At 37.3% G+C, this 25,090-nt stretch overlaps 1 protein-coding gene across 4 annotated transcripts in view; it reads left to right on the forward strand.

The window, feature by feature from the left end:
- LOC122495346 (zinc finger protein 300-like) overlaps positions 1-23,966 on the forward strand; it is a 32,741-nt gene extending 8,775 nt beyond the window's left edge. For 2 of the 4 annotated variants that reach the window (XM_043601032.1, XM_043601184.1), the window contains exons 2-6: positions 4,478-4,605; positions 5,206-5,302; positions 6,546-6,672; positions 6,932-7,027; positions 21,897-23,966. In XM_043601032.1, coding sequence (XP_043456967.1) covers positions 5,213-5,302; positions 6,546-6,672; positions 6,932-7,027; positions 21,897-23,440 — 1,857 coding nt within the window. In that variant the 5' untranslated portion in view covers positions 4,478-4,605; positions 5,206-5,212 and the 3' untranslated portion in view covers positions 23,441-23,966. Of the gene's footprint in view, positions 1-3,072; positions 3,772-4,477; positions 4,606-5,205; positions 5,303-6,545; positions 6,673-6,931; positions 7,028-21,896 lie in introns of those variants that run through there. The other 2 variants (XM_043601111.1, XM_043601260.1) reach the window with 2 other exon arrangements.
- The last annotated feature ends 1,124 nt before the right edge of the window (positions 23,967-25,090 follow it).

The following is a 25,090-nucleotide window of genomic DNA, read 5'->3' on the forward strand; positions in this document are numbered from 1 at the left end:
TGAAGAGCTAGGGGATTTGTTTTCTGTCATGATTTGATGTATTTCCTGATATACCATTGAAAGCAGGATTGGGGCATCTGGGCAGCTCAATTGGTTGAGTGCCCCACTCTTGATTTCGGCTCATGTCATGATCCCAGGGATGTGGAATCGAGCCCCACATCAGGCTCCATGCTAAGTGTGGAGCCTGCTTAAGATTCACTCTCTCCCCCTCTGCCACTCTCCCTTACACTCTTTCTCTCTCTTAATAAAATAAAATAATAAAATAAATAAAAAATAATAAAAGGGGCGCCTGGGTGGCTCCAGTCGGTTGAGCAACTGACCAGTTCAGATCATGATCTAACAGTTCATGGGTTCGAACCCGTGTGGAGCTTTGCACTGGCAGCACAGAGCCTCCTTTGGATTCTTTGTCCCCCCTCTCTCTGTTCCTCCCCTGCTGTGCTCTCTCTCTCAAAAATAAGTAAACATAAAAATAGTAATAATGATAATAATAATACAAAGCAGGATTGGCTCTACACTGTAAGGGGCTAACACATCTGTTACCAAAATTTCTGCTTTTGTCCACAGGACATTTTAGTTGCAACATTTGAGTTTGGAAATGTAATTTTATTCCGTTTCATATATAAGTGATTAGAACCATACAGTAATATCTATTTATGCTGTCTGTCTAATATAACTGGGAAATTACTATTTTCAACTCAGTGTTGGTGTCTTTTGGGGAGGCAAAAACCCTTTTATTTATTTAGAAGTATTTGCCTGTCATCCTTGACTCGTTTCATTGTGCTTTTGCACCCCCTTCACCACCATGCCCAAGCCTGAATTCTCTTTTGCATATTGTGCAATTTGCTGTATTTTAGTTTTTTACCTCCCTAATCCAGGTATGGGTGTGTCTTTACATCTGTCCTCAAAATAAGAGGCTTTTTTTGGGCAATGTCATTGGTATTACAGTTGTTTTCATTTTCATTTTCTGAACTCTTAGAAAACATGGTCACAATATTTACAATTTAAAAATTAAACAAGCATTATGTACAAAGCACGATGGTTAATCCACAGACAAAGCAAAAGACTGTTAACACTTATGATTGCCATGCATTTAAGTTATACACTTAAAACGTATCACTCCTGAGTGACACAACAATGGATAATCCATTATTGTAAATCGCAAATCATGGTTGCCAACATCAGAAGCCAAGGGGAAAAATAGCAAAGCTGACTGGGAAAGGTACAAAATCTATATCCTTATCCACTTGACTTTAAAAACGTGTTATGCATATTTTCATGTGTCTGTTGGCCATCTGGATGTCGTCTTTGGAAAAGTGTCTATTCATGTCTTCTGCCCATTTCTTCATTGGATTATTTGTTTTTAGGTGTTGAGGTTGGTAAGTTCTTTATAGATTTTGGATACTAACCCTTTATCCGATGTGTCATTTGCAAATATCTTCTCCCATTCCATCCGTTGCCTTTTAGTTTTGTTGATTATTTCCTTTGCAGGGCAAAAGTTTTTTATCTTGATGAGGTCCCAGTAGTTCATTTTTGGTTGTATTTCCCTTGCCTTTGGAGATGTGTAGAGCAAGAAGTTGCTGTGGCTGAGGTCACAGAGGTTGTTGCCTGTTTTCTCCTATAGGATTCTGATGGTTTCCTGTCTCACATTTAGGTCTTTCATCCATTTTAGTTTATTTTTGTGAATGGTGGGGTCCAGTTTCATTCTTCTTCGTGTTGCTGTCCAGTTCTCCCAGCACCATTTGCTAAAGAGACTTCTTTCCATTGGATATTCTTTCCTGCTTTGTCAAAGATTAGTTGACCATACATTTGTAGGTCCAATTCTGGGTTCTCCATTCTATTCCATTGGTCTGTGTGTCTGTTTTTGTGCCAATACCATACTATCTTGATAAGTAGAAACTTAACAGAGGACCATGGGGGAAGGGAAGGGGAAAAAATAGTTTCAAACTATAGGCAAACTCTTATAGGCAAACCATAAGAGACTCTTAAATACAGAGAACAAACTGAGGGTTGATGGGGGGGGGGGAGGGCAAGGGGAAGGGGAAAATGGGTGATGAGCATTGAGGAGGGCACCTGTTGGGATGAGCGCTGGGTGTTGTATGTAAGCAATGAATCATGGGAATCTACTCCCGAAGCCAAGAGCACACTGTATACACTGTATGTTAGCTAACTTGACAAATTATATTTTAAAAATAAAAATAAAAACGTTGTTGCTCATTGCCTTAGTTTTTAGGTCACCTTATAGGTTTTGCACTTTCCCCCCACTTTCCCCACCCATCTCTTCAAACTGAGCCGTTTGAAGTCCTGAGGATGGATTTCCTGGGAAATTCCAGACAAACCTAGGGGGTTAGCCACCCTACCTAGGTCTTCCCCCTTCCACTCACTCAGTGTCTTTTTTATCCCTTTCAGTCTCCCCCTCTTCTGCATTCTCCCCTTGTCTCAGGCCTCAGCCTTTCAGTCTCAATACCTACACCCACCGCCCCCCCGCGTTTTGTGCCTTAGTCTCCATTCTCTGTTCCTCAGATTCTCCTTTATTTTGTGCTTCAGTCTCATCGTTGTCTCACTTTTCCTTTTTTTCATCAGACATTCCCTGCAACATACTACAGTAGTAGGAATTTCCCCAACGCGATTCCTTAGCATTGTTTTTTTTAGCATAATTAACGGTTTTATGATCCCTCTCCGCCCCCCCCCCCCCCACCCCGCATGAGCCCTTCCATCACTTTTGCCCCTCTGTCCTACAGTGGAATCCCCTTGTATAGGGCGAATCCCCCTGTATAGGGCTGTACCATTTACCAGCACTTTGAAGTAGAATCCCTGCAAAAGGATTCCACCCTTCCAAATTCCTCTTTCCCCAGTTAGTCTTCAAATAAAGGACTGCACTACTGCACCTTCTTCCCCGATCCTTTAAAAGCTCTCGGCAAAACTTTGCCCCACACGGGTTTATATAATCTTCCTTTCGGCCATTTTACCCGTTCCCCTCGCCGCCGCAAAGACACGGTCCAAACTCAGGCTGGGAATAAACCCAAGTTCCTCCTCGTGTACGGAATTGTCCGGGTTCTCAAGATGGCGGCTTCCGCAGTGAGACACAGCGCATGGGGGCGGACATCTTGCCTCCTGAACAAAGCCGCAGAGAATGCGAAGTGGGCAAAACCGCGCAGAATAGCTCGGCGCATGCTTGAGAGCCCTGCGCTGTGGTCACCCAGGCAGGAAGCGGGTGTTAATCACGTTAATCCATGACAGCTGTCCCGGATGAAACTGTGACGGACGTTTCCGGACCAGATAATCGAGCTGGGAGTAGAAGTGGGATTTATGGATTGAGTCATGAGGAAGTTTGGGGTTGATATTGGAGGGGCGGTCAGCAATTGGAGGTCTATGGAGTCTGATGGGAAGTCTGTGGGATGAGTGTTGGGTACATGTAGAGGTCAGTAATAAGGAGAGCTGTCTGATCTGTGGGTCAGGGATGGCAGGTCTGTGCGCTGTTGGAGTATCCATATGACCAGTGATTTGTGAACCTGTATGGCTAGTCTTGTGTTGGGGGTTTGTTGGAAGTGCTCTTTGAGATTTGTGATTTCTGCCCCTGCTGGTTCAGTAATTTGTAGGAGTCATTAATTCAGCCAGTGGCTGATAAAGGTCCGTCCTGGTTTTGTGAGAAAACTTTACAATTTATGTAAAGTCCGAGGTGGCCCCCACCTTGAAGCCCCTCCTCAGATGTTTTCTCAAATCACCATCTCCCTCCATCGCTCAAAAGCTCACAGAAGAAAACATCCTTTGAATGTAAGACCAAACAAATCTAAAGAAATAACATTATTATTGTCGATTCTCTCTAGCCAAAGACCTCCAGGAACACCCTGTAGTTGAACACATTGGGTTTATTGCTCTAGCATCTAGTTACACCATGGGGAAAGTGGGGGCTTCTCAGAAAGAGCGTGTTAGAAAGAACTTACAGGTTTTGTGTTAGGCGATTTCGAGGAGGGCCTAAGGGAGTGGACCTTGCTCTGAATTGGATGTTGTAAGGAAGTGGGGTAATTCATTGTTTGGGAATTTCAGTACATCTGGAGAGAGGAAAGACTAACCTGAAGTTAAAGCTGTAATAGGTGAGGAAGTAGCAGTCACTCATGTTAACCAGGAGAGAGGGTGTTTTGTGGATTGGACAATGTGGATGTTTTGTCTGTGTTCACACATGACTTCAGAGAGGGCTTGTTTTTGTTTTATTCCATCTTGGTCACTGAGTGGCCTTGTCTGATGTTGATACTCTGTGTAATTATATTAAATAGGAGAGTTTGAGTGCCAGACCAGCTCTGAAATGTGAGAGCTGCTTTTTCTTTTTCTTACATGAGGTGTGATTTCAGCCCTGTTTCTTCCTATTTATTGAATTTGTTCTACATTCTGTTCAGCAAACATTTATTAAACACCTGTTATTTACTTGTTTCAGAGCTCAGTGTCCAGAGAGGAGTCTGACTATTTAATTGTTTCCTTCTAGGTTCATTTTGACAAAGCCTGGGATAACCCCATATGAAACAGTCTACCTATCATGGGAGCACTCACTTCCTGTGAATGAGTACAGCCTTCTCTGGATGATCCATCCTGGGACTGAGAAGAATTCACCAGGTAAGGATTTTTCTGCACTGTACTCCTGTTTATCAATGGTTCTAACCTGTCACGATTTTCTTATGTAGATAACTGCACTATTGGAAATCAACAATAAAATCTTAAGCAAAAAACATGTTAAAATCAGCAAAATCAACAATTTTAGTCTTTGTATATTGACTTAGCAAGATAATTTGCTGGGTTAGGGGAAAATATAAAAGAGCTCTTAGGATTTTGCTGGCTGCTTACGTCTAGGGAATATGGGTGCATTCCTTAGTTTTCTACTTGGTCATTCTTATTCTTATTGTCAGGGAACTGCTCCATCTGCAGTTAAATCTTACGTATATGTGTAGACATGATTATTGTCTTATGATAGAGTCTTACAGATAGAATTGCAAATAGAATTGCTGATTCAAAGGGGAACATTAAGGTGTTTGTGTATCAACAGAAATAACTTCGTTTATCCAATTAAAAATCACCTTGTACATTTTCTATGTGATCCTAGTATAATCACAAGAGGACTTTTTTCACATGGTGCATACAGATCCTTCTATAAGGATCAAATGACCTTCTATGGGGCAACCTGTTTTTCATCTGACTTCTGTTGGTGGTTGTTTCTAGATGGTAAATGGCCCCTGGAGACTTAGTCTGTCTCTCAGTCCTGATTCTTCAGACCTCTGCTCTTTTGGAAGAGAAGCAGAAAATGACCAAGTCTCACGTGAGTTGCTTGCTTATTTTGTACTTGGTTTCCATATAATCAAATGGAGAAGTGTAGAAAGCTAGGGATTAGAATTAGGGAAAATGTAAAGAGAACAAAGACTTGGAATGAGTTGCTATGTAATAAGTAGAACCACATAAAACCACTATTAGAATTCACATATATATTTGTTATGTATAAGTTCTATATAAATATAATACACTTACTATATATACATTATGTCTATTTTACATAAATGTGTAAATTAAAGTGCACATTTGTTTGATCTTTTCTAGCAGCCACAGTGGAAAGGTAGAGAACATCATATATGTGATTTGGCATTCTCCACAAATCAGGAAAAAAAGAAATTTCTTTGGGGGGCGGGGGTCTCCTATAGATGATGTCCTGACCTATACTTCTGCATAAATGTATCAGTAGATTTTTTGTGGTTGTGTCTTTAAATATTTTTTTAGAAGACAGTTATAATGTTAAAGCTGAACTCCATAAGCATTATTCTTTGGGAGAACTAAGGTACAGTTTATCCAGAGATAAAACCTAGATAAGATGGAGTGATGAGTATCTATTTGTCTCTATATGATTATTTCTCTCAAATAGGCAGTTCTGTACTTAAAATTCTGTGGTAAACATTTGGAGCACAGGGGTCTCTGATTTTCTATAGCCTTTGCTGTGGTCTCAGGGTTTGTGAAGCTACTCCCCAACTGAATGCCAATTCTTGCCCTATTTTTTTCAATTTATAAAATCATTTTACTATTTTCTTTGTCCTAGCCTGAATTATCCCTACTTGGTAAAAACATTTAAGAAATACATACATACATACATACATACATACATACATAAATAAATATGATAAAGTGAAAAGGATTTTAAAATTCCCTTTCTCCTGGGATAGCCAGTATTAATAATTTGCAATGCTTAGATTTTTTTTTCCCCATCTGGAAACTGTTTCTTGTTTTTAAAACATAAAGTCTCAACTTTCTTATTTAACTGAATGACTATCCACTTTTTCCAGTACCATTTATTGAACAAGTTACTTATTTAAAATGCTGCCTTTATTGAATTCCCATTTGTGAGTAAGTCTCTTTTGCTCTTCTGTTCTTCTGATATGTTTGACTCTTTTTGCTAAAGACAAAATTTTACATCATTTTTCTGAATAGGCACTACATAGAACTGGGCACATAGTTTTGCATGCTGTGGTAAAAATGGGAATGATCACTTCAGATTGAACAGGAGCATGCTATTATAGGGTCCATTGTCATTTGAGGATGTGGCTGTAGCTTTCACTAAGGAGGAGTGGCAGCAGCTGGACCCTGCTCAGAGGACCCTGTATAGAGATGTGATGCTGGAGAACTTCAGCCACGTGATCTCATTGGGTAAGGATGGCTTCCCCACATATCTCAGCATATCTAATCCGGTGCTTATCTCTTCTCATTTGATCAAATTGGGTGGGTTCCTGACATATGTAATGACTGATTTTGTGCTCTCTATTCCCCAATCTCCTCTCCAGCGGGTTATTACTCTGCTGGGGGTAGCTGGACAGCTGAACAGCTTCATTGTGGGGCTCCTAAAATAGCACCCTTTTTTTTTCTTCACTGCAATCAACCCAATTCCTCTCTGATTTCTCTATAATAGGGCATCCAGTTTCCAAACCAGATGTCATCTCCAAGTTGGAACAAGGAGAAGAGCCATGGATAATAAAGAGAGATGTATCAGATTGGAACTATCCAGGTAAAAATCTAGCAGGTGGGAGTCAAGGGAAGTGAAATCTCAGTTTCTTTGTTTTTTGTTTTTAATTGGCTGGTGGCTGAGACTTATGCTTCCACCTAGTTGGCAGTTCCTATTCCCTCTTGCTCCTGTGCTGAACGTGTAGTAAGTATTCGACAACTCGTTAAGTAATAGTGAGCCACAAAGAGAAAAAAAGTTTCTTACTGATTCACTCAACAATCATGTCTTTAGTGCCTTTCGAGAAGAAATTCAAAGGCACTAGAAATCAGATGCTTTTCAGGAACTTAGGTTTTACATGGAAAGATAAGAATCAAAGTTCATGGCTGTATAAAATTGCATGACCAATCTAGTTAATGTTTTAGGAGTTAAATGAAAATCATAGTCTAAAGAGATGTGGCATAACTTAAGAAGGCATGTTTTCCCAGCATGAACCAGCCCCTCTGAAGTATATTTGAAGTGTGGGTTAGGCAGGAGGATGGCGAAGGCAAGCTCTAGGAATGGCTGTGTATAAATTCTTGGAGTTAGGAATCCTTATGGCTTTCTGGAAGAAATTTGCTAGGCTTACTTGACTTCAGTAAAAGATATTTATTGGAGACTAACATAATATAAGGGTGGATGCACAGTGTGAATACAGACAAAGTTTCATTAGCTGTACTCTGAAATTTTGTTACTATTTTTATTTACACAACTTTAAGATATAACTCACATGCCTTACAGTTGACCCAAAGTTAACAATTCAGTGGTTTTTAGTGTATTCGCAGATAATGTGTAACAATTGCCACAGCCAATTTTAAAACATTTTTATCACCTACAAAAGAGATCCTGTATTCTTTAGCTATCACACCCCTGTTTCCCATCTCCCAGCCCTAAGCAACCACTAATCTACTTTCTGTCTTTGTTAATTTGCCTACTCTTGATATTTCATTTATTAAATGTCTTTTTAAGTTTTGTTTATTTATTTTGAGAGAGACAGAAACAGTGTGAGGAGGTTTGAGGGAGAGAGGAAAATCCTAAGCAGACTCTGTGCCACCAGTGCAGAGCCTGACATGAGACTCAAACCCACGAAACTGAGATTGTGACCTGAGCCAAAACCAAGAATTGGACGCTTAACCAACTGAGCCACCCAGGTGCCCCTTGATATTTCATTTAAATGAAATAATGTAATATGTGGTCTTTTGTGACTGGCTTCTTTCAGTTAGCATCCTGTTTTTGAGGTTCATCCACATTATAGCGTGTATCAGTCCTTCATTCCTTTTTTGGCTGAGTAATATTCCATTGTATGGATATACTACATTTGGTTATCCATTCATCAATCATTGGATATTTGGCTTGTTTCCACCTTTTGGCAACATGAATAATGCTACTGTAAACATTCATGCATAAGTTTTTGTGTAGACATAGGTTTTATTTTTTTCTTCAGTATGTACCTAGGAATGGAATTGCTGGGTCATATATCAACTTTGTGTTTAACTAAAATAGTCCCTGATGACTAATGATGCTGAGCATATTTTCATTTGCTTATTTATCATTATGTATCTTCTTTGGAAAATAGTGTGTTGGGATCCTTTTTCTATTTTGAACTATTTGTCTTTTTATTAATGAGTTGTAAGAATTCTTTGTATAGATAAAATTCTTATATAGAACATATATGGAATTTTTATGTAAAGTTCTTTATGTAGATAAAGTGTTTTGTATAGATTCTTTTTTGTTGTCCACTGGTACTGATTTCAGTATTAATTAGGACAGGCTAGATATACTGTATTACAGATTAACCTCCACATGCCAGTGCCTTTAACACAACAGTGTTTGTTTCCTTTACGTGATGCAAATCCAACACAGTTTGGCAGGGGGGCATGCTCCACTGGTCCCTCAGGAATCCAGTTGAGTGAAGTTAACACCATCTGCCGTCCAACTTGTCACTGATACAGGGGAGGAGGAATCTGGAGAACTCACAAGGCTCTTCTGAGCTTTACCTAGATTGTCAGTTTACTATAAAAGGGTATGTAACCCAGGAACACCCAGTTGGAGGGGATACCTCGAGGAAGGTATGTGGAAGGGGCGCAGAGCTCCCGTTCCCTCTCCAGGTGCACCACCATTCTCCTAGCGCCTCCCATGTGTTCCCCAACCTGGAAGCTCCTGGAGTTCTTATTTGATTTCAGTCTCTTAACCAGATACATGATTTGCAAATACTTCCATCATATGGGTTGTCTTTTTACTCTTTTTTTTTTAAAGCTATTTATTTACTTTTTGAGAGGGAGAGAACACGAGAGGGGGAGGGACAGAGAGAGAGGAAGAGAATGAATTCCAAGCAGGCTCCAAGCTGCCAACATTGAACTCGATGTGGGGCTCGATCTCAGTCTTGTGAATCATGAGATCATGACCTGAGCTGAAATCAAGAGTCATTTGTTTAACCAGCTGAGCCACCCAGGTGCCTCAGTGTTTTCACTCTCTTGATAGTATCCTTTGACACACATGATTTTTTTAATTTTGATGAAGCCCAGTTTTCCTGTTGTTCTTTTGTTGCTGTCATATCCAAGAATCCATTGCCAAATCCAAGGTCATGAAGTTTACCCCTATGTTTTTTTCCTAAAAGTTTTATACTGTTAATGTTCTTACATTTAGGTCTTTGATACATTTTGAATTAATTTTTGCACATGATATGAAGTAAGGTTCCAACTTCATTCTTTTGCATGTGGCAATCCAGATGTTCCAGCGCCATTTTATTTATTTATTTATTTATTTATTTATTTATCTATCTATCTATCTATCTTTTGATGATGACGTGTGGTTTTTTTTCATTTTTATTTTTTTAATACTAGTAAACTTAAATACAGTGTTGTATTAGTTTCAGGTATATCGTAAAGTGATTCAAAAATCCCATATATTATTCAGTTCTCATCAAGATAAGTGTACTCTTAATCCCCTTTAACTACTTCACCCATCCCCCCACACCTCCCCTCTGATAATCATCAGTTTGTTCTCTGTAGTTCAGTCTGGTTTTGTTTTGTCTTTTTTTTGTTTTTTCCTTTGTTCATTTGTTTCTTAAATTCCACATGAGTGAAATCAAATGGTATTTGCGTTTCTCTGACTGGCTTATTTCATGCAGCATTTTACTCTAGATCCATACATGTTGCTGCAGATGGCAAGATTTCATTCTTTCTTATGGCTCAATGATATTCTATTGTGTATATATACCACATCTTCTTTATCTGTTCATCTGTTGATGGACACTTAGGCTGCTTCCATAATTTGGCTATTGTAAATTATGCTGCAGTAAACATAGGGGTGCATGTATCCCTTTGAATTAGTGTTTTTGTATTTGGGTAAATTCCCTGTAGTGTGATTGCTGGATCATAGGGTAGTTCTGTTTTTAATTTTTTGAGGAACGTCCATACTGTCTCCCACAGTGGTGTACCAGTTTGCATTCCCACCAGCAATGCACAGGTGTTCTTTTTCTTGACATCCTCAACAACATTTGTTGTTTCTTGAGCCCATCCCCTACTTTTTTTTTTAATTTAAATTTTAGTTAACGTAGAGCTTTTGATTTTAGACATTCTGACAGGTGTGAGGTAATAATATCTCATTGTGGTTTTGATTTGCATTTCCCTGATGAGTGATTTTGAACATCTTTTTATTTTTTATGTGTCTGTTGGCCATCTGGATGTCATCTTTGGAGAAATGTCTGTTTGTGTCTTCTGCCCATTGTTATTTATTTATTTTTTAATTAAAAAAATTTTTTTTTGAGACAGAGAGAGACAGAGCATGAGCAGGGGAGGGGTAGAGAGAGGGAGACACAGAATCCAAAGCAGGCTCCAGGCTCAGAGCTGTCCGCACAGAGCCTGACATGGGGCTTGAACTCACAGACTGTGAGATCATGACCTGAGCTGAAGTCGGACGCTTAACGAACTGAGCCACCCAGGCACCCCATATTTATTTGTTTATTTATAATATACATCCAAGTTGGTTAGCATATAGTGCAATAATGTTTTCAGGAGTAGATTCCAGTGATTCATCCCCTATGTATAACACCCAGTACTTAGCCCATCCCCCCCCATCCACAGCCCCTCCAGCAACCCTCAGTTTGTTCCCTGTATTTAAGAGTCTCTTAGGTTTTGTCCCCCTCCACGTTTTTATATTATTTTAACTTTCCTTCCCTTATGTTCATCCATTTTGTATCTTAAATTCCACATGAGTGAGGTTACATGATATTTGTCTTTGTCTGACTAATTTCACTCAGCATAATACCCTCCAGTTCTATCCACGTAGTTGCAAATGTCTTCTGCCAGTTTTTAATTGGATTATTTATTTTTTAGGTGTTGAGTTGTATAAGTTTTTTGTATATTTTGGATACTAACCTTTTGTTAGATAAGTCATTTGCAAACATCTTCTCCCATTCTATAGGTTGTCTTTTAGTTTTGTTGGTTGTTACCTTTGCTGTGCAGACTTTTTATTTTGATGTAGTTCCAATAGTTTATTTTTGCTTTTGTTTCCCTTGCCACAGAGGACATATCTAAAAACATATTGTTATGGCCAATGTCAGAGAAATTACTGCCTGTGCTCTCTTCTAGGATTTTTATGGTTTCAGGTCTCACATTTAGGTCCTTGATCCATTTTGAGTTTATTTTTGTGTACAGTTTCAGAAAGTGATCTGTTTTCATTTTTTTGCATGTAGCTGTCCAGTTTTCCAAACACCATTTGTTGAAGAGACTGTCTTTTTCCCATTGTATATTCTTGAAGATTAATTGATCATAGAATTGTGGGTTTATATCTGGGCTCCGTATTCTGTTCTACTAATCTATGTTTTTGTGTCAGTACCATCCTGTTTTGATTACTACAGTTTTGTAATATAACTTGAAGTCTGGAATTTTGGTCCCTCCAGTTTTTCTTTTCTTTTCTTTCTTTTTAAATCTTTTTAATGTTTATTTATTTTTGAGAGAGAGAGAGAGAGAGAGAGAGAGAGAGAGAGAAGGAGTGGGGGAGGGGCAGACAGAGAGGGAGACACAGAATCTGAAGCAGGCTCCAGGCTCCCAGCTATCAAGAGCCTGACACGGGGCTCGAACCCACAAACTGGGAGATCATGACCTGAGCCAAAGTTGGACACTTAACCAATTGAGCCACCCGGGTGCCCCCTGTTTTTCTTTTTCAAGGTTGCTTTGGCTGTTCAGGGTCTTTTGTGGTTCCCTACAAATTTTAGGATTGTTTGTTCTAGTTCTGTGAAAAATGCTGTTGGTATTTTGATAGGGATTGCAATACTTGTGTAGATTGCTTTGGGTAGTATTGACATTTTACTATATAACAATTTACAAATAACAATATTTGTTCTTCCAGTCAATGAACATGGAATGTCTATTTGTTTGTGTCTTCAATTTCTTTCATCATTGTTTTCTAGTTTTCAGAATATGGGTTTTTCTCCTCTTTGGTTAAGTTTATTCCTAGGTATTTATATTATTGTAAATGAGATTGTTTCCTTAATTTCTTTTTGCTTTATTATTAATGTATAGAAATGTACATAAATGTTGTATCCTGTGACCTTACTGAATTCATATATGAGTTCCAGCAGTTTTTTGGTGGAGTCTTTCGGGTTTTCGGTATATAGTATATCATGTCACCTGCAAATAGTGAAAGTTTTACTTCTTCCTTACCAGTTTGGATGTCCTTTATTTCTTTTTGTCTGATTACTAGGGCTAGGACTTTCAGTACTCTGTTAAATAAAAGTGGTGAGAGTGGACATTCTTGTCTTGTTCCCGACCTTACAGGAAAAGCTCTCAGTTTTTCCCCATTGAGTATGATGTTAGCTGTGGGCTTTTCATATATGATGCCTTTATTATGCTGAGTTATGTTCTCTCTAAACCTACTTTGTTGAGGGTTTTTATTATGAATAAATTTTATACTTTGTCAAATGCTTTTTCTGCATCTATTGAAATGATCATATGGCTTTATCCTTGATGGGACACATCAGTTGATTTTTTTGCAAATATTGAACCACTTTTACATCCTGGGAATAAATCCCACTTGATTGTGGTGAACGATTGTTTTAATGTATTGTTGAATTCAATCTGCTACTATTTTGTTAAGGATTTTTGCATCTGTATTCATCAGAGATACTGGCCTTTAGGTCTCTTTTTGTGTGTGTGTGGTGTCTTTACCTAGTTTGGGAATCAGGGTAATGCTGGCCTCATAGAATGAATTTGTTCCAGCACCATTTATTGAAGTGATTTTTCTTTTCCCATTGAATGGTCTTGGCACTCTTGCCAAAAATCAATTAGCCATAAATGAAAGAGTTTATTTCTGACTATACTATTCTGCCTATCTGTATATCTATCTCTGTGCCAGTCTTTTGACTATCGTTGCTTGTAGTAAGTTTTGAAATTGGGAAATGTCATTCTTCCAATATTGTTTTTCTTTTCCAAGACTGGAAACATTGGCTGTTCAGGGTTCATGTGAATTTTGGAATAAAGAGTATCCATTTCTACAAATAAGTATTCTTAGATTCTGATAGGGATTCGTTGAATTTTTATATCAATTTGAGTAGTATTGCTGTCTTAATAATATTAAATCTTCTAATCAGTGGGAGCAAAAAAAAATTTTTTCCTTTCACTTAGATCATTAATTTTTTTCAACAATAGTTTTCAGAGTATAAATTTCATACTTGTTAACTTTGTTTCTTAGTCTTTTATTTTATTTGATGCTGTTATAAATGGAATTGTGTTGTTAATTTCATTTTTGTATTGTCCATTGCAAGTGTATGGAAATGTAATTTATTTTTATATATTGGTCTAGTATTCTGAGAACTTACTAATAAACTCATTATTTCTTTTTCTTTAACTTATTTTATTTATATTTGAGAGAGAGACAGACAGACAGACAGAGACAGTGTGTGAACAGGGGAGGAGCAGAGAGAGACTCAGAATCTGAAGCAGACTCCAGGCTCTGAGCTGTCAGCACAGACCCCAACGTGGGGTTCGAACTCATGAGCCGTGAAATCATGACCTGAGCCAAAGTCAGATGCTCAACTGACTGAGGCACCCAAGCATCCCTATTATTTCTTTTTTTTTTTTTTAAAGCTTATTTATTTATTTTGAGAGAGAGAGAGAGAGAGAGAGAGCAAGTGGGAGGGGCAGAGAGAGAATCCCAGGCAGGCTCCACACTGTCAGTGCAGAGCCTGATGTGGGGCTCAAGCCCATGAACCATAACAAGATCATGACTTGAGCTGAAGTCAGATGCTTAACTGACTGAGCCAGCCAGGCACCCCAGGTTTATTTTTATTTTTATTTTTGTAAGTTTTTATTTCTTTATTTTGAGAGTGAGTGAACAGGGGAGGGGCAGAGAGAGAGGGAGAGACAATCCCAAGCTGGCTCAATGTTGTCAGCGTGGAGCCCGACGCAAGGGCTGGATCTCACAAACTGTGAGATCATGATCTGAGCTGAAATCAAGAGTCACTTGCTTAACTGACTGAGCCACTCAGTCGCCCCATTTATTATTAGTTCTAATTGTTCTTTAGTTGATCTCTTAGGATTTTCTGTATAAATGATTTGTCACCTACAAAAAGAGATAGTTTTATATTCCTTCACACATTGGATGCCTTTTATTTCTTCTTCTTGCCTAAGTATCCTGGTTAGAACCTCCAGTACAATTTTGAATAGAATAGGGAGTGGACATTCTTGTCTTATTCCTGATGTTTTGTGGGGGGGATATCCAATCTTTCAGTGTTAAGTATATTAGCTATAGGTTGTCATGCCCTTTATCAGGTTGAGGGATTTCTTTTCTATTCCTAATTTTTTGGTGTTTTTTTGTAATGAAAAATGTGTTGGATTTTGACAAATGTAATTTTTTTTGCATTTACTGAGATCTTTTTATTATGATATATTACTGAATTTTAATTAGTTGATTGTTGGATAGTAAACCAACCTTACATTCCTGGACAATTTCCACTTGCTGATGGTGTATAAATCTTTTTATGTATTTCTGGATTCGGTTTGCTGCTTGTGTTGGAGATCTGGAAGACCACCCTGCAGTTTGATGATTTGCTAGAAGAACTCACAGACCTGGAGAAGCTGTTATACTCGTGGTTATGGTATATTACAGTGATAGAATTTACCGGTCTGGGTCTGGACTTTTCTTTGTGGGAAGATTTTTATTTACCAAACTTCTTTCCTTGATGTGAATGTATTCAAGTTATCTATTTTTTCTTGAGTGGGTTCTGGTAATTCATGTCTTTAAAGGAATTTTTGTCTTTCATCCAAATTGTCAAATTCATTGGTATCATATTTTTCATGATAATCCCCTATTGTTCTTTTATGTCTGTAGGATCTGGTCTAGAGATGTTCTGTTTTTTATTGCTACTTTGCCATTGCCATTTCCCTTTTTTTTTTATCTTTGCTAACTAAAGCATACTAATTTTATTAATTTTTTCAAATAATCAGTTTCTTATTTCATTTCTTTTTCTCTGTTGTTTGTCCATTTTCTATTTCCTTGACTTCTACTCTGATCTTTATTTTTCCTGTCTTCTACTTATTTTGGGTTTAATTTGCTCTTTTTCTAGCTTCTTAAGGTGGAAGCTTAGATTATTTATTTGAGATCTGTTTTGTTTTCTAATATGAGCATTTAAATACAAGTAGTTCTCACCTGTGTGGTAGCAAAGGACCATAAAAATTAACCATACAGGCCAAAACTTTGTAAACTAGTCTTCATAATCAATGGGAAAAATTTAAATTGTTTTGTAATTTGTTAAAACTTTTTATGAAAACATTAAAAATGATCTCAATGTTGGTTATGACTGTATAGAGATAGTAAAACAAATATTTACTACCTTGCAATTTAAAACATTGACAGCATTGAAAATGTCTTTTATTTTTTTTTAACAGCCCTGTACAGAGTAGTTTGAGCAGTGTCTACCTTCTTATCCTTGTATAACTTATGATAGGAAATGAACCTTTTTTCTATATCTTACTGAATTCTCAAACTCTTTTCCAAGGTTGGATCAGCCGCCAACATTTTACCCTTTTCGTTTTCAGTGTTGAGAGTTATGTTCAAGATACTGTGAAGATTTTTTTCCAGGGTCACTTTCTCTGTAATATATTTATTCTTTTCATCACAACCTAAGAATTTATGTCAATTAACTTTTACCTTCACTAAATCCTTCTGTCTACATACCTAAAGACTTATGAATAGTGGCAATCCCAACATTTCCACCATCATCTATCTTCTAACCACATCCAGTATTGTTAGTGTTGTTTCTCTGTTGCATTTTCATCTTTGTAGGCCAGTTCCCTGTTTCAGTTACCATTTTTGTAAAATGCTGTGTGGGTTTTCACTGGGAGACAAAGAGGAAACACATCTATACACTTTGCGTTCTGTATATGTATCTGTATGTGTATCGGATAACAGATGTAGAATTAATAACTGACAACAGACTTTGAAGTAAGTGAAATGAATGAGTACTGAGCATGATGTGTATCTGTTATTTACATATTGATTTGTGGACTCAAGGCTGGCAGTGAAGTTTGTACTTTATGCTATTAGCCGCAGGTACTATACTGTGGTAATTAAAACATTAACGGTCTTGATGCCAGACTGGTATTACTTAACCAAACCTTACTGAAATTCATGCATGTCGGAATCATGCAAAATGAACATCACCTGCATATAACTTGTCCTCTAGGTACTGCTTTAACTGTCACAAATTTAAATTTCACAAATTTTGACATACTGTTTTCATTTTCATTCAAGTTCTTTTTTTTTTTTAATTTTTTTTAACGTTTATTCATTTTTGAGAGACAGAGCATGAGTAGGGGAGGGGCAGAAAGAGAGGAAGACACAGAATCTGAAGCAGGCTCCAGGCTCTGAGCTGTGAGCAGAGACCGACGCAGGGCTTGAACTCACGAACTGCGAGATCATGACCTGAGCCAAAGTCAGACGCTTAACCGACTGAGCCATCCAGGCGCCCTGTTTCAAGTTATTTTCTAATTTCTTTCTTTCTTTTTTTTTTTTTTAATAATTTACATCCAAATTAGTTAGCATATAGTGCAACAGTGATTTCAGGAGTAGATTCCTTAGTGCCCCTTACCCATGTAGCCCATCTCCCCTCCAACCCCTCCAGTAACCCTCAGTTTGTTCTCCGTATTTATGAGTCTCTTCTGTTTTGTCCCCTTCCCTGTTTTTATATTATTTTTGTTTCCCTTCCCTTATGTTCATCTGTTTTGTCTCTTAAAGTCCTCATATGAGTGAAGTCATATGATTTTGGTCTTTCTCTGACTAATTAATTTCACTTAGCATAATACCCTCCTGTTCCATCCACGTAGTTGCAAATGGCAAGATTTCGTTCTTTTTGATTGCCAAGTAATACTCCATTGTGTGTGTGTGTGTGTGTGTGTGTGTGTGTGTGTGTGTGTGTATATATATATATATACACCACATCTTTATCCATTCATCCATCAATGGACATTTGGGTTCTTTCCATACTTTGGCTATTGTTGAGAGTGCTGCTATAAACATGGGGGCGCATGTGTCCCTTCAAAACAGCACACTTGTATCCCTTGGATAAATACCTAGTAGTGTAATTGCTGGGTTGTAGGGTAGTTCTATTTTTAGTTTTTTGAAGACCCTCCATACTGTTTTCCAGAGTGGCTGCACCAGCTTGCATTCCCAAGTTATTTTTTAATTCCTTATTGGACTTTTTGACACATAGGTTATTTACAAGTATGTTATTTTCCAAACATTGGGGGAATTTTTGAGATCCCTTTTTGATATTTATTTCTGATTTTATTATGGTTGGAGAATATACGCTGTATGATTTCTGTCCTCATAAAATTATTACAGTTTGTTTTGCAGCCCAGTATATAGTCTATTCTGATGTTTGATTCACATATTCTTGAAATGAATGTGTATTTTGTTGTTGGATGGGGTATTTATAGATGTCAGGTTCATTGATGCTTATTGTGTGTGTGTGTGTGTGTGTGTGTGTGTGTGTGTGTGTGTTTGTTCTTTTATACATCTTGTGAGAGGGATGTTGAAATCTGTAGACATTAATTTGTCTTTTTTTCCTTTCATTTTTGTTAGTTTTAATATGTGTGTTATGGGCATCTATGGTTAGGTGAAAATATGTTTATAATGGTTATATCTTCTTGCAAATCTCCTTTTACAATTTGGAAATATACTTCTTTGTTTCTAATAATATTTATTATCTTGAAGTCTATATTGTCTAATACTAATATAGCTACTTCACTTCTCTTATGCTTATAGTTTGCATGACGTTTTTCTCCCCATTCTTTTGTTTTCAGCCTATTTGTCTTTGAATTTAAAGTGAATTTCTTGGGGCACCTGGGTGGCTTAGTTGGTTAAGCATCTGACTGTTGATTTCAGCTCAAGTCATGATCTCACAGTTTGTAAGATTGAGCCCTGCTTTGCGCTCTGAACTGACAGTGTGGAGCCTGCTTGGGATTCTGTCTCCTTCTCTCTCTGCTCCTCCCCCATGCACTTGCACTCTCTCTCAAAATAAATAAATATGTAAAAAATAATAAAGTGAACTTATTATGGACAATGTATAGTTGATTCTTAACTGTTTTATCCAGACTGACAGTTTCTGACTGGAATATTATTCCATTTCTAGTTAATGTAATTATTGATTTGTTTTGATTTATGTTTGCCATTTTGCTATTTATTTTCTGTTTGTTTAATCTCTCTTTTGGTCCTTTTTATTTTCCTGTCTTCTTTTGTGTCAAAAGAATGTTTTATAGTATACCAATTTAATTTCCCTGTAGAATTTGTATTGATAGTTCAGTCTCTACATACATGTAATATTGCTATAGGGATTACAATATGATATTTAACTTCTTATAACCTACTACATGTTAATGCTGCTATATTTTTCTGGCAAAACAGAAATTTTGCACTAACATAGCTCCATTCTCTATTCTCCCTGATCATTTGGTGCTGCTTTGTTCTTTTAATCATGTATGTTACACTTATGTTTGTCATAAATGGGACAATATGTTATTATTTTTGTTTTAAAAAGGTTTTTAAATGGCAATGCAAGCTGGTGCAGCCACTCTGGAAAACAGTATGGAGGTTCCTCAAAAAACTAAAAATAGAACTACCCTACGACCCAGCAATTACACTACTAGGCATTTATCCACAGGATACAGGTGTGCTGTTTCGAAGGGACACATGCATCCCCATGTTTATAGCAGCAAGATCAACAATAGGCAAAGTATGGAAAGAACCCAAATGTCCATCGATGGATGAATGAATAAAGAAGATGTGGTGTGTGTGTGTGTGTGTATATATATATATATATATATATATACACACATACACAATGGAATATTACTCAACCATCAAAAGGAATGAAATCTTGCCATTTGTAACTACGTGGATGGAACTGGAGGGTATTATGCTAAGTGAAATTAGTCAGAGAAAGACCAAAATCATATGACTTCACTCATATGAAGACTTTAAGAGACAAAACAGATGAACATAAGGGAAGGGAAACAAAAATAAAATAAAAACAGGGAGGGGGACAAAACAGAAGAGACTCATAAATATGGAGAACAAACAGGGTTACGGGAGAGGTTGTGGGAGGGGGGGATGGGCTAAATGGGTAAGGGGCACTAAGGAATCTACTCCTGAAATCATTATTCCACTATATGCTAACTAATTTGGATGTAAATTTAAAAAAATAAAAAATAAAACAAAAGCATTTTAAAGAAAATCAAAAGAGAAAAGGCAGACATATTTAAATTCCTTATATTTACTGACATAGGTAAAAAAATTTCTAGGGGCCTGTGGATTTGAGTTACCATTTGGTGTTATTTTGTCAGAGATAATTTCTTTAGTATATTCTGTCATTCGGTTCTGCTAACAAATGTTTTTGTTTATCTGTAGATGCCTTTATTTTGCCATGTTTAAAGGAAAGTTTCCCTAGATACAGAATTCCTGATTGACAGGTTGCTTGTTTTTAGTATTTTTGAATTTGTCATTCACTTTTTCTTTCTTGCTGCTTTCAAGATTTTTCTTTTTGTCTTCAGTTTTCAACAACTTAATTTTGACGTGACTAGTTGTCTAGGTATTCTACCTGTGGTTTATGGAATTACTTGGATATGTAAATTAATGTTTCTCATCAAATTAGATGATTTTAAAGGCATTTTTCTAATTTTTTTTTTTTGCCTCTTTCTCTTCCGTCTTCCTACTACTACAATCCCGCCTATACTGGAATGCCTAATATTACATCATAGATTTCTGAAGTTTTGTTTGTTTTTATATATTTTTTTCTTTTTGTTCTTAGAATTAGTTCATTTTTAGTGATATCTTCAAGTTTATGGATTCGGATTTTGCCTTCTGCTTCTCAAATCTAATGACCCAGCTGGTGGAAATTTAATTTGACCTTTAGAATTTTCATTTGGTTCTTTTATGTTTTAACCTACACAGAGTAAATGTTAGGCATAGAGTAATTTAACTACACAGTCATGATATAAAAAAGTTCTAATACTCAAAATTTCCTCTTTCTGCCTTTTTATAGTCAAACTAATATCTTTATATACTTTTTTTTCTCTTTTAAAATTGCATATTCACCCATTCCCTAGCCTTTTTTCCCTTAACTTTTTTTTTTTAAGTTTATTGATTTATTTTGAGAAGGAAAAAGAGTGCACATAAGTGGGAGAAGAGCAGAAAGTGAAAGAATCCCAAGCATACTCCACACTGTCAGCACGGAGCCCAGTGCCGGGCTTGGTTTCACAAACCATGACATCATGACCTGAGCCAAAATCAAGAATTGGATACTTAACCGACTGAGCCACCTAGGCACCTCTCCCTTAACGTGTTTAATGTGTTTATAATAGCTTCTTTGGGATCTTTGTTTATGAAATACAATACCTATAGAAAGTCACTTTCTATTGACTGATTTTGTTCCTTAGTTTAGGTCACAGTTTTCTGTTTCTTTATATGTCTAGCAATTTTTAGTTGAACATTCTGTATTGTCAATAATATGTTGTAGTCTGGATTCTTGTCTTTCTAAGGGTTTCTGTTTTGTTTTAGAGGCATTTAACTTGCTTGGTCTTAAACTGTGACATCGGTCTCTCCCATAGACCCCATTGCTGATGTCTTTGCTTAGTTTTTGTTTAAGCCTGGCTCTCTAAGAGACTCCCCTTCATCTGCATAAAGTAGAAGTGAGCTTGTGTTATGGACAGAGGTTGTATTAGACATCAAAAGCCATCACTCTTGGCTGCCTGAGTTGTGGATGTGTCAGACCACTTTAAAAGTATAGCAAATTTGCAAGTCTCCAAATTTTCAACCACCGCTGGGCTCTCTAGGGTCTCTTTGCGCAAATATTTTAGTGCTTGGGTGGGGGTACAGAGAAAGTTTATTATCTCAACCTTTCTCTGACTCTTACTTCCAAATTCCTCTGTTAAATTTCTAGCTGCTCTACTAACAGCATTAAGGTGTATATCATGGGGATTTTTGTTATCTTTTAATGCCCCATAAACTAGGGATGGGGGAGATGGGAAAATCTGAGAAAAAATTCCACAAGCTCCCCATTCTTATCTAAGAAAGAAGTTTTTGGTGAATAAGCACTTTTCAGCTTATGACCTGCCTTTGGTAGTTTTTCTGTACCATGAATTGGTTGTTTTTTTTTAAATCATTTTATTTGTTTTTGTACTTGTTTTTTGGGAAGAATTCCTCAACTACCTCATGCCACCACTATTGGAAGTCAAGTCCATCTTTAATTTCTCATGTGATAAACTTATATGTTTTAAATGGCCTGTTGCCTTCCCAGCTCTCTGTCTCTTGGACTGTCCTGTATCATTCATTTGTTTTTACCCCTTTGTCCTCTACTAAATCTTTATATCTATTTGATTTTATTTCTTTATTCTTTCAGAGAAGGAGACTAGACTTGACAACCCTCAATTGGATATACCTGGAGATGTTTCCTTCCATAAGGAGGTATTGGAAAGTGTAACAAGGGATCCTTCACTATACTCCATTTTTAAGGTCTGGCAGGGTGATGACCAGATGGAGAGACATCAGGAAAATAAAGACAGACTTCTCAGGCAATTCATGGTCATCAAAAACAAAACAGTTGTTGAAGAATCAGGTTATACATATAAGTCATCAGGAAAAATATTTCATGACTGCATGGACCTAGATGCTTCAGGACAAAGATTGTATAAATGTGACTTATTTGAAAAGAGCTTGATACCTAATATAAACTTATTCAGTTGTAATAGGGGTTATGCAAGAAAAAACACTGTTGACAATTTTAGATGTAGGAGTACACCTATTTCTTCCTATTCTAAGCATGAAAAAATTCATAATGGAGTGAAACACTGTGAAGATAGTCAATGTGGAAAGATTATCAGCAATAAACAGTCTCTTTTTCAATATGTGAATGTTGAAACTGGAGAGAAGACCTGTATATGCATTGAATGTGGAAAATCTTTTCTAAAAAAGTCACAACTCATTATACATCAAAGAATTCATACTGGAGAGAAACCGTATGATTGTGGCGCATGTGGGAAAGCCTTCAGTGAAAAGTCACATCTCATTGTACATCAGAGAACTCATACTGGGGAAAAACCTTACGAGTGTTCTGAATGTGGAAAAGCTTTCTCTCAGAAATCATCCCTTGTTATACATCAGAGAGTTCATTCTGGGGAAAAACCATATGAATGTAGTGACTGTGGGAAAGCCTTCTCCCAGAAATCACCTCTCATTATACATCAGAGAATACATACTGGTGAAAAACCTTATGAATGTAATCAGTGTGGGAAGGCGTTCTCCCAGAAGTCACAGCTGATCATACATCATAGAGCTCATACTGGAGAGAAACCATATGAATGTACTGAATGTGGGAAAGCCTTCTGTGAGAAGTCCCACCTCATTATACATAAAAGAATTCACACTGGGGAGAAACCCTATAGATGCACTCAGTGTGAGGAAGCCTTCAGCAGAAAGTCAGAACTCATTATACATCAGATAATTCATACTGGGGAGAAACCTTATGAATGTACTGAATGTGGGAAGACCTTCTCCCGGAAGTCACAGCTCATCATACATCAGAGAACACATACTGGAGAAAAACCATATAAATGCAGTGAATGTGGAAAAGCTTTCTGTCAGCAGTCACATCTCATTGGACATCAGAGAATTCACACAGGAGAAAAACCTTATGTGTGCAGTGAATGTGGGAAAGCCTTCTCTCAGAAGTCTCACCTCCCAGGGCATCAGCGAATTCATACAGGAGAAAAACCTTACATATGTGCTGAATGTGGAAAGGCATTTTCCCAGAAGTCAGACCTTGTTGTACATCGGAGAATTCATACCGGGGAGAAACCCTATCAGTGTGCTATGTGTGGGAAAGCCTTCATCCAGAAGTCACAACTCACTGTACATCAAAGAATTCATACAGTGGCAAAATCGTAAGAATGGACTAAGCACAGGAAAGTCTTCAGTATCTGCTTAAGCCTTAATAAATACCACAAACTTACAGATTTCATGAGTTTGGGGGCATCTTTACTGGTAAAATTTAAGAAATGAAATAAAGTTTCTAATATGTTTATTTTTTTATCAAAGATAATACAAACATCTCAGTTATATAAATAATGGGTATTTTCACTATGGCACGTAAATAAGACTTTTGAGATTGTGAACTGAATTAATTACAAGTTATATAATCTATTTTGAAGTTACATATTTGTGATTATGTTACATAATAAGAATTGGACCAGTAGTAATATTATTAATGTTAGCTTAGCATAATTATGGCTGTGAAATAAATCCCCATAGAGCACATGAAGAAAACTTGAGTCAAAAGATGCCACAACCTAGAAACTGTGCTTGAGGGAAGGATTTGATTGTTCCTGTAAAGGTACATGTAAAAAAATATGTATATTCTTGTAGATAGATGGAAAGATGGATTAAGGTCCAATAAATGTGATCTTTTGGTTTTTTTGTTGTTTTGTTTTGTTTTTCATTTAAAGAATATAAGTTGGTCTGTGTCAGTGGATAGTCCTAGGATCTTGGAATTGACACTTGTTTCTCTGTTTTACTCCTCTCCACTAGGACTTTGGTGTGATGGAAAGACATAGATGGTCATAGGTTTTAATGCTTATTCCATTACCCACAGATTGTGTGACTTCAGGGAAACCTTTTTTCATCCATGGTATCTGTTCCCTCATCTATATATGAAATTCTGGCAGAGAACATGTTTTTAGCTCATATTTGTCCCCTTTATCTTTCCTCTCTGTTCTTTTGCAGGAGATTGCTGATAACCATGTGTCCCCATTTAAACTTGATTTGCATTCCAGACACTGTGTGTCTGATTTCCCTGATTTCCTATTCTCTTCTTTGTCCATTTCACTGCTCTTGTGTCTGGTGGCCTAACGCATACTGTTATGGAGACCTCACTTTTACTTATTTTATTTTTCAAGCGCATATAAATTATGGTGTTTGTACATAAAGACCCTGTGTGATACCACCACAGATCCTGTTTTACCCTCTCCCTGAAGCACCAGTTCTTTTTCCTGAGAATTGAGTGGTCCTCAGAGAAAAACCCATAGGGAATGTGGAAGATGTGCCTGGCATAGCTTACATGGGTAAGTATGAATCTGAACATAAAAATCCCACCTGCTATCTCTAAAATGTTTCTTTATTCTTTGTTGTGGGGCCAGTTCTGCTCCCATAAGAATCTTTAGGAGAGCATCCTGGCGGGGACAAGTCCTGTGTGGCAGGGATGTTGTGACCTGTGTGGCTAAATACGATTTCTGCAATAAAATTCCTACTTGATTCCTCCCTATGTCCTGCTTAGCTGACCTTTCTCTGCAGGGCCCCAGTGTTTACTTTGAGAAGTAAGACTTTGCATGGGAACCTCTGCAGAGAACATGGCATACCCCAAAAAGATGTGCAAACGTGTGAGAAAATTCTTTGTGTCATTGTGAACATGTGTTTGATGCTGCAGATAATTGGCCATTTGGATCTGGGAAATAAAACCTTTGGCATGTAGCATGGAGTGATCTACTTTGAGAGGTCTTGATGGAAGTTGGCCCCACCTGGCCCTTATGGGGAGGCATGGGA

Source organism: Prionailurus bengalensis, chromosome A1, assembly GCF_016509475.1.
Source record: "Prionailurus bengalensis isolate Pbe53 chromosome A1, Fcat_Pben_1.1_paternal_pri, whole genome shotgun sequence".
Taxonomy (NCBI): Eukaryota; Metazoa; Chordata; class Mammalia; order Carnivora; family Felidae; genus Prionailurus; species Prionailurus bengalensis.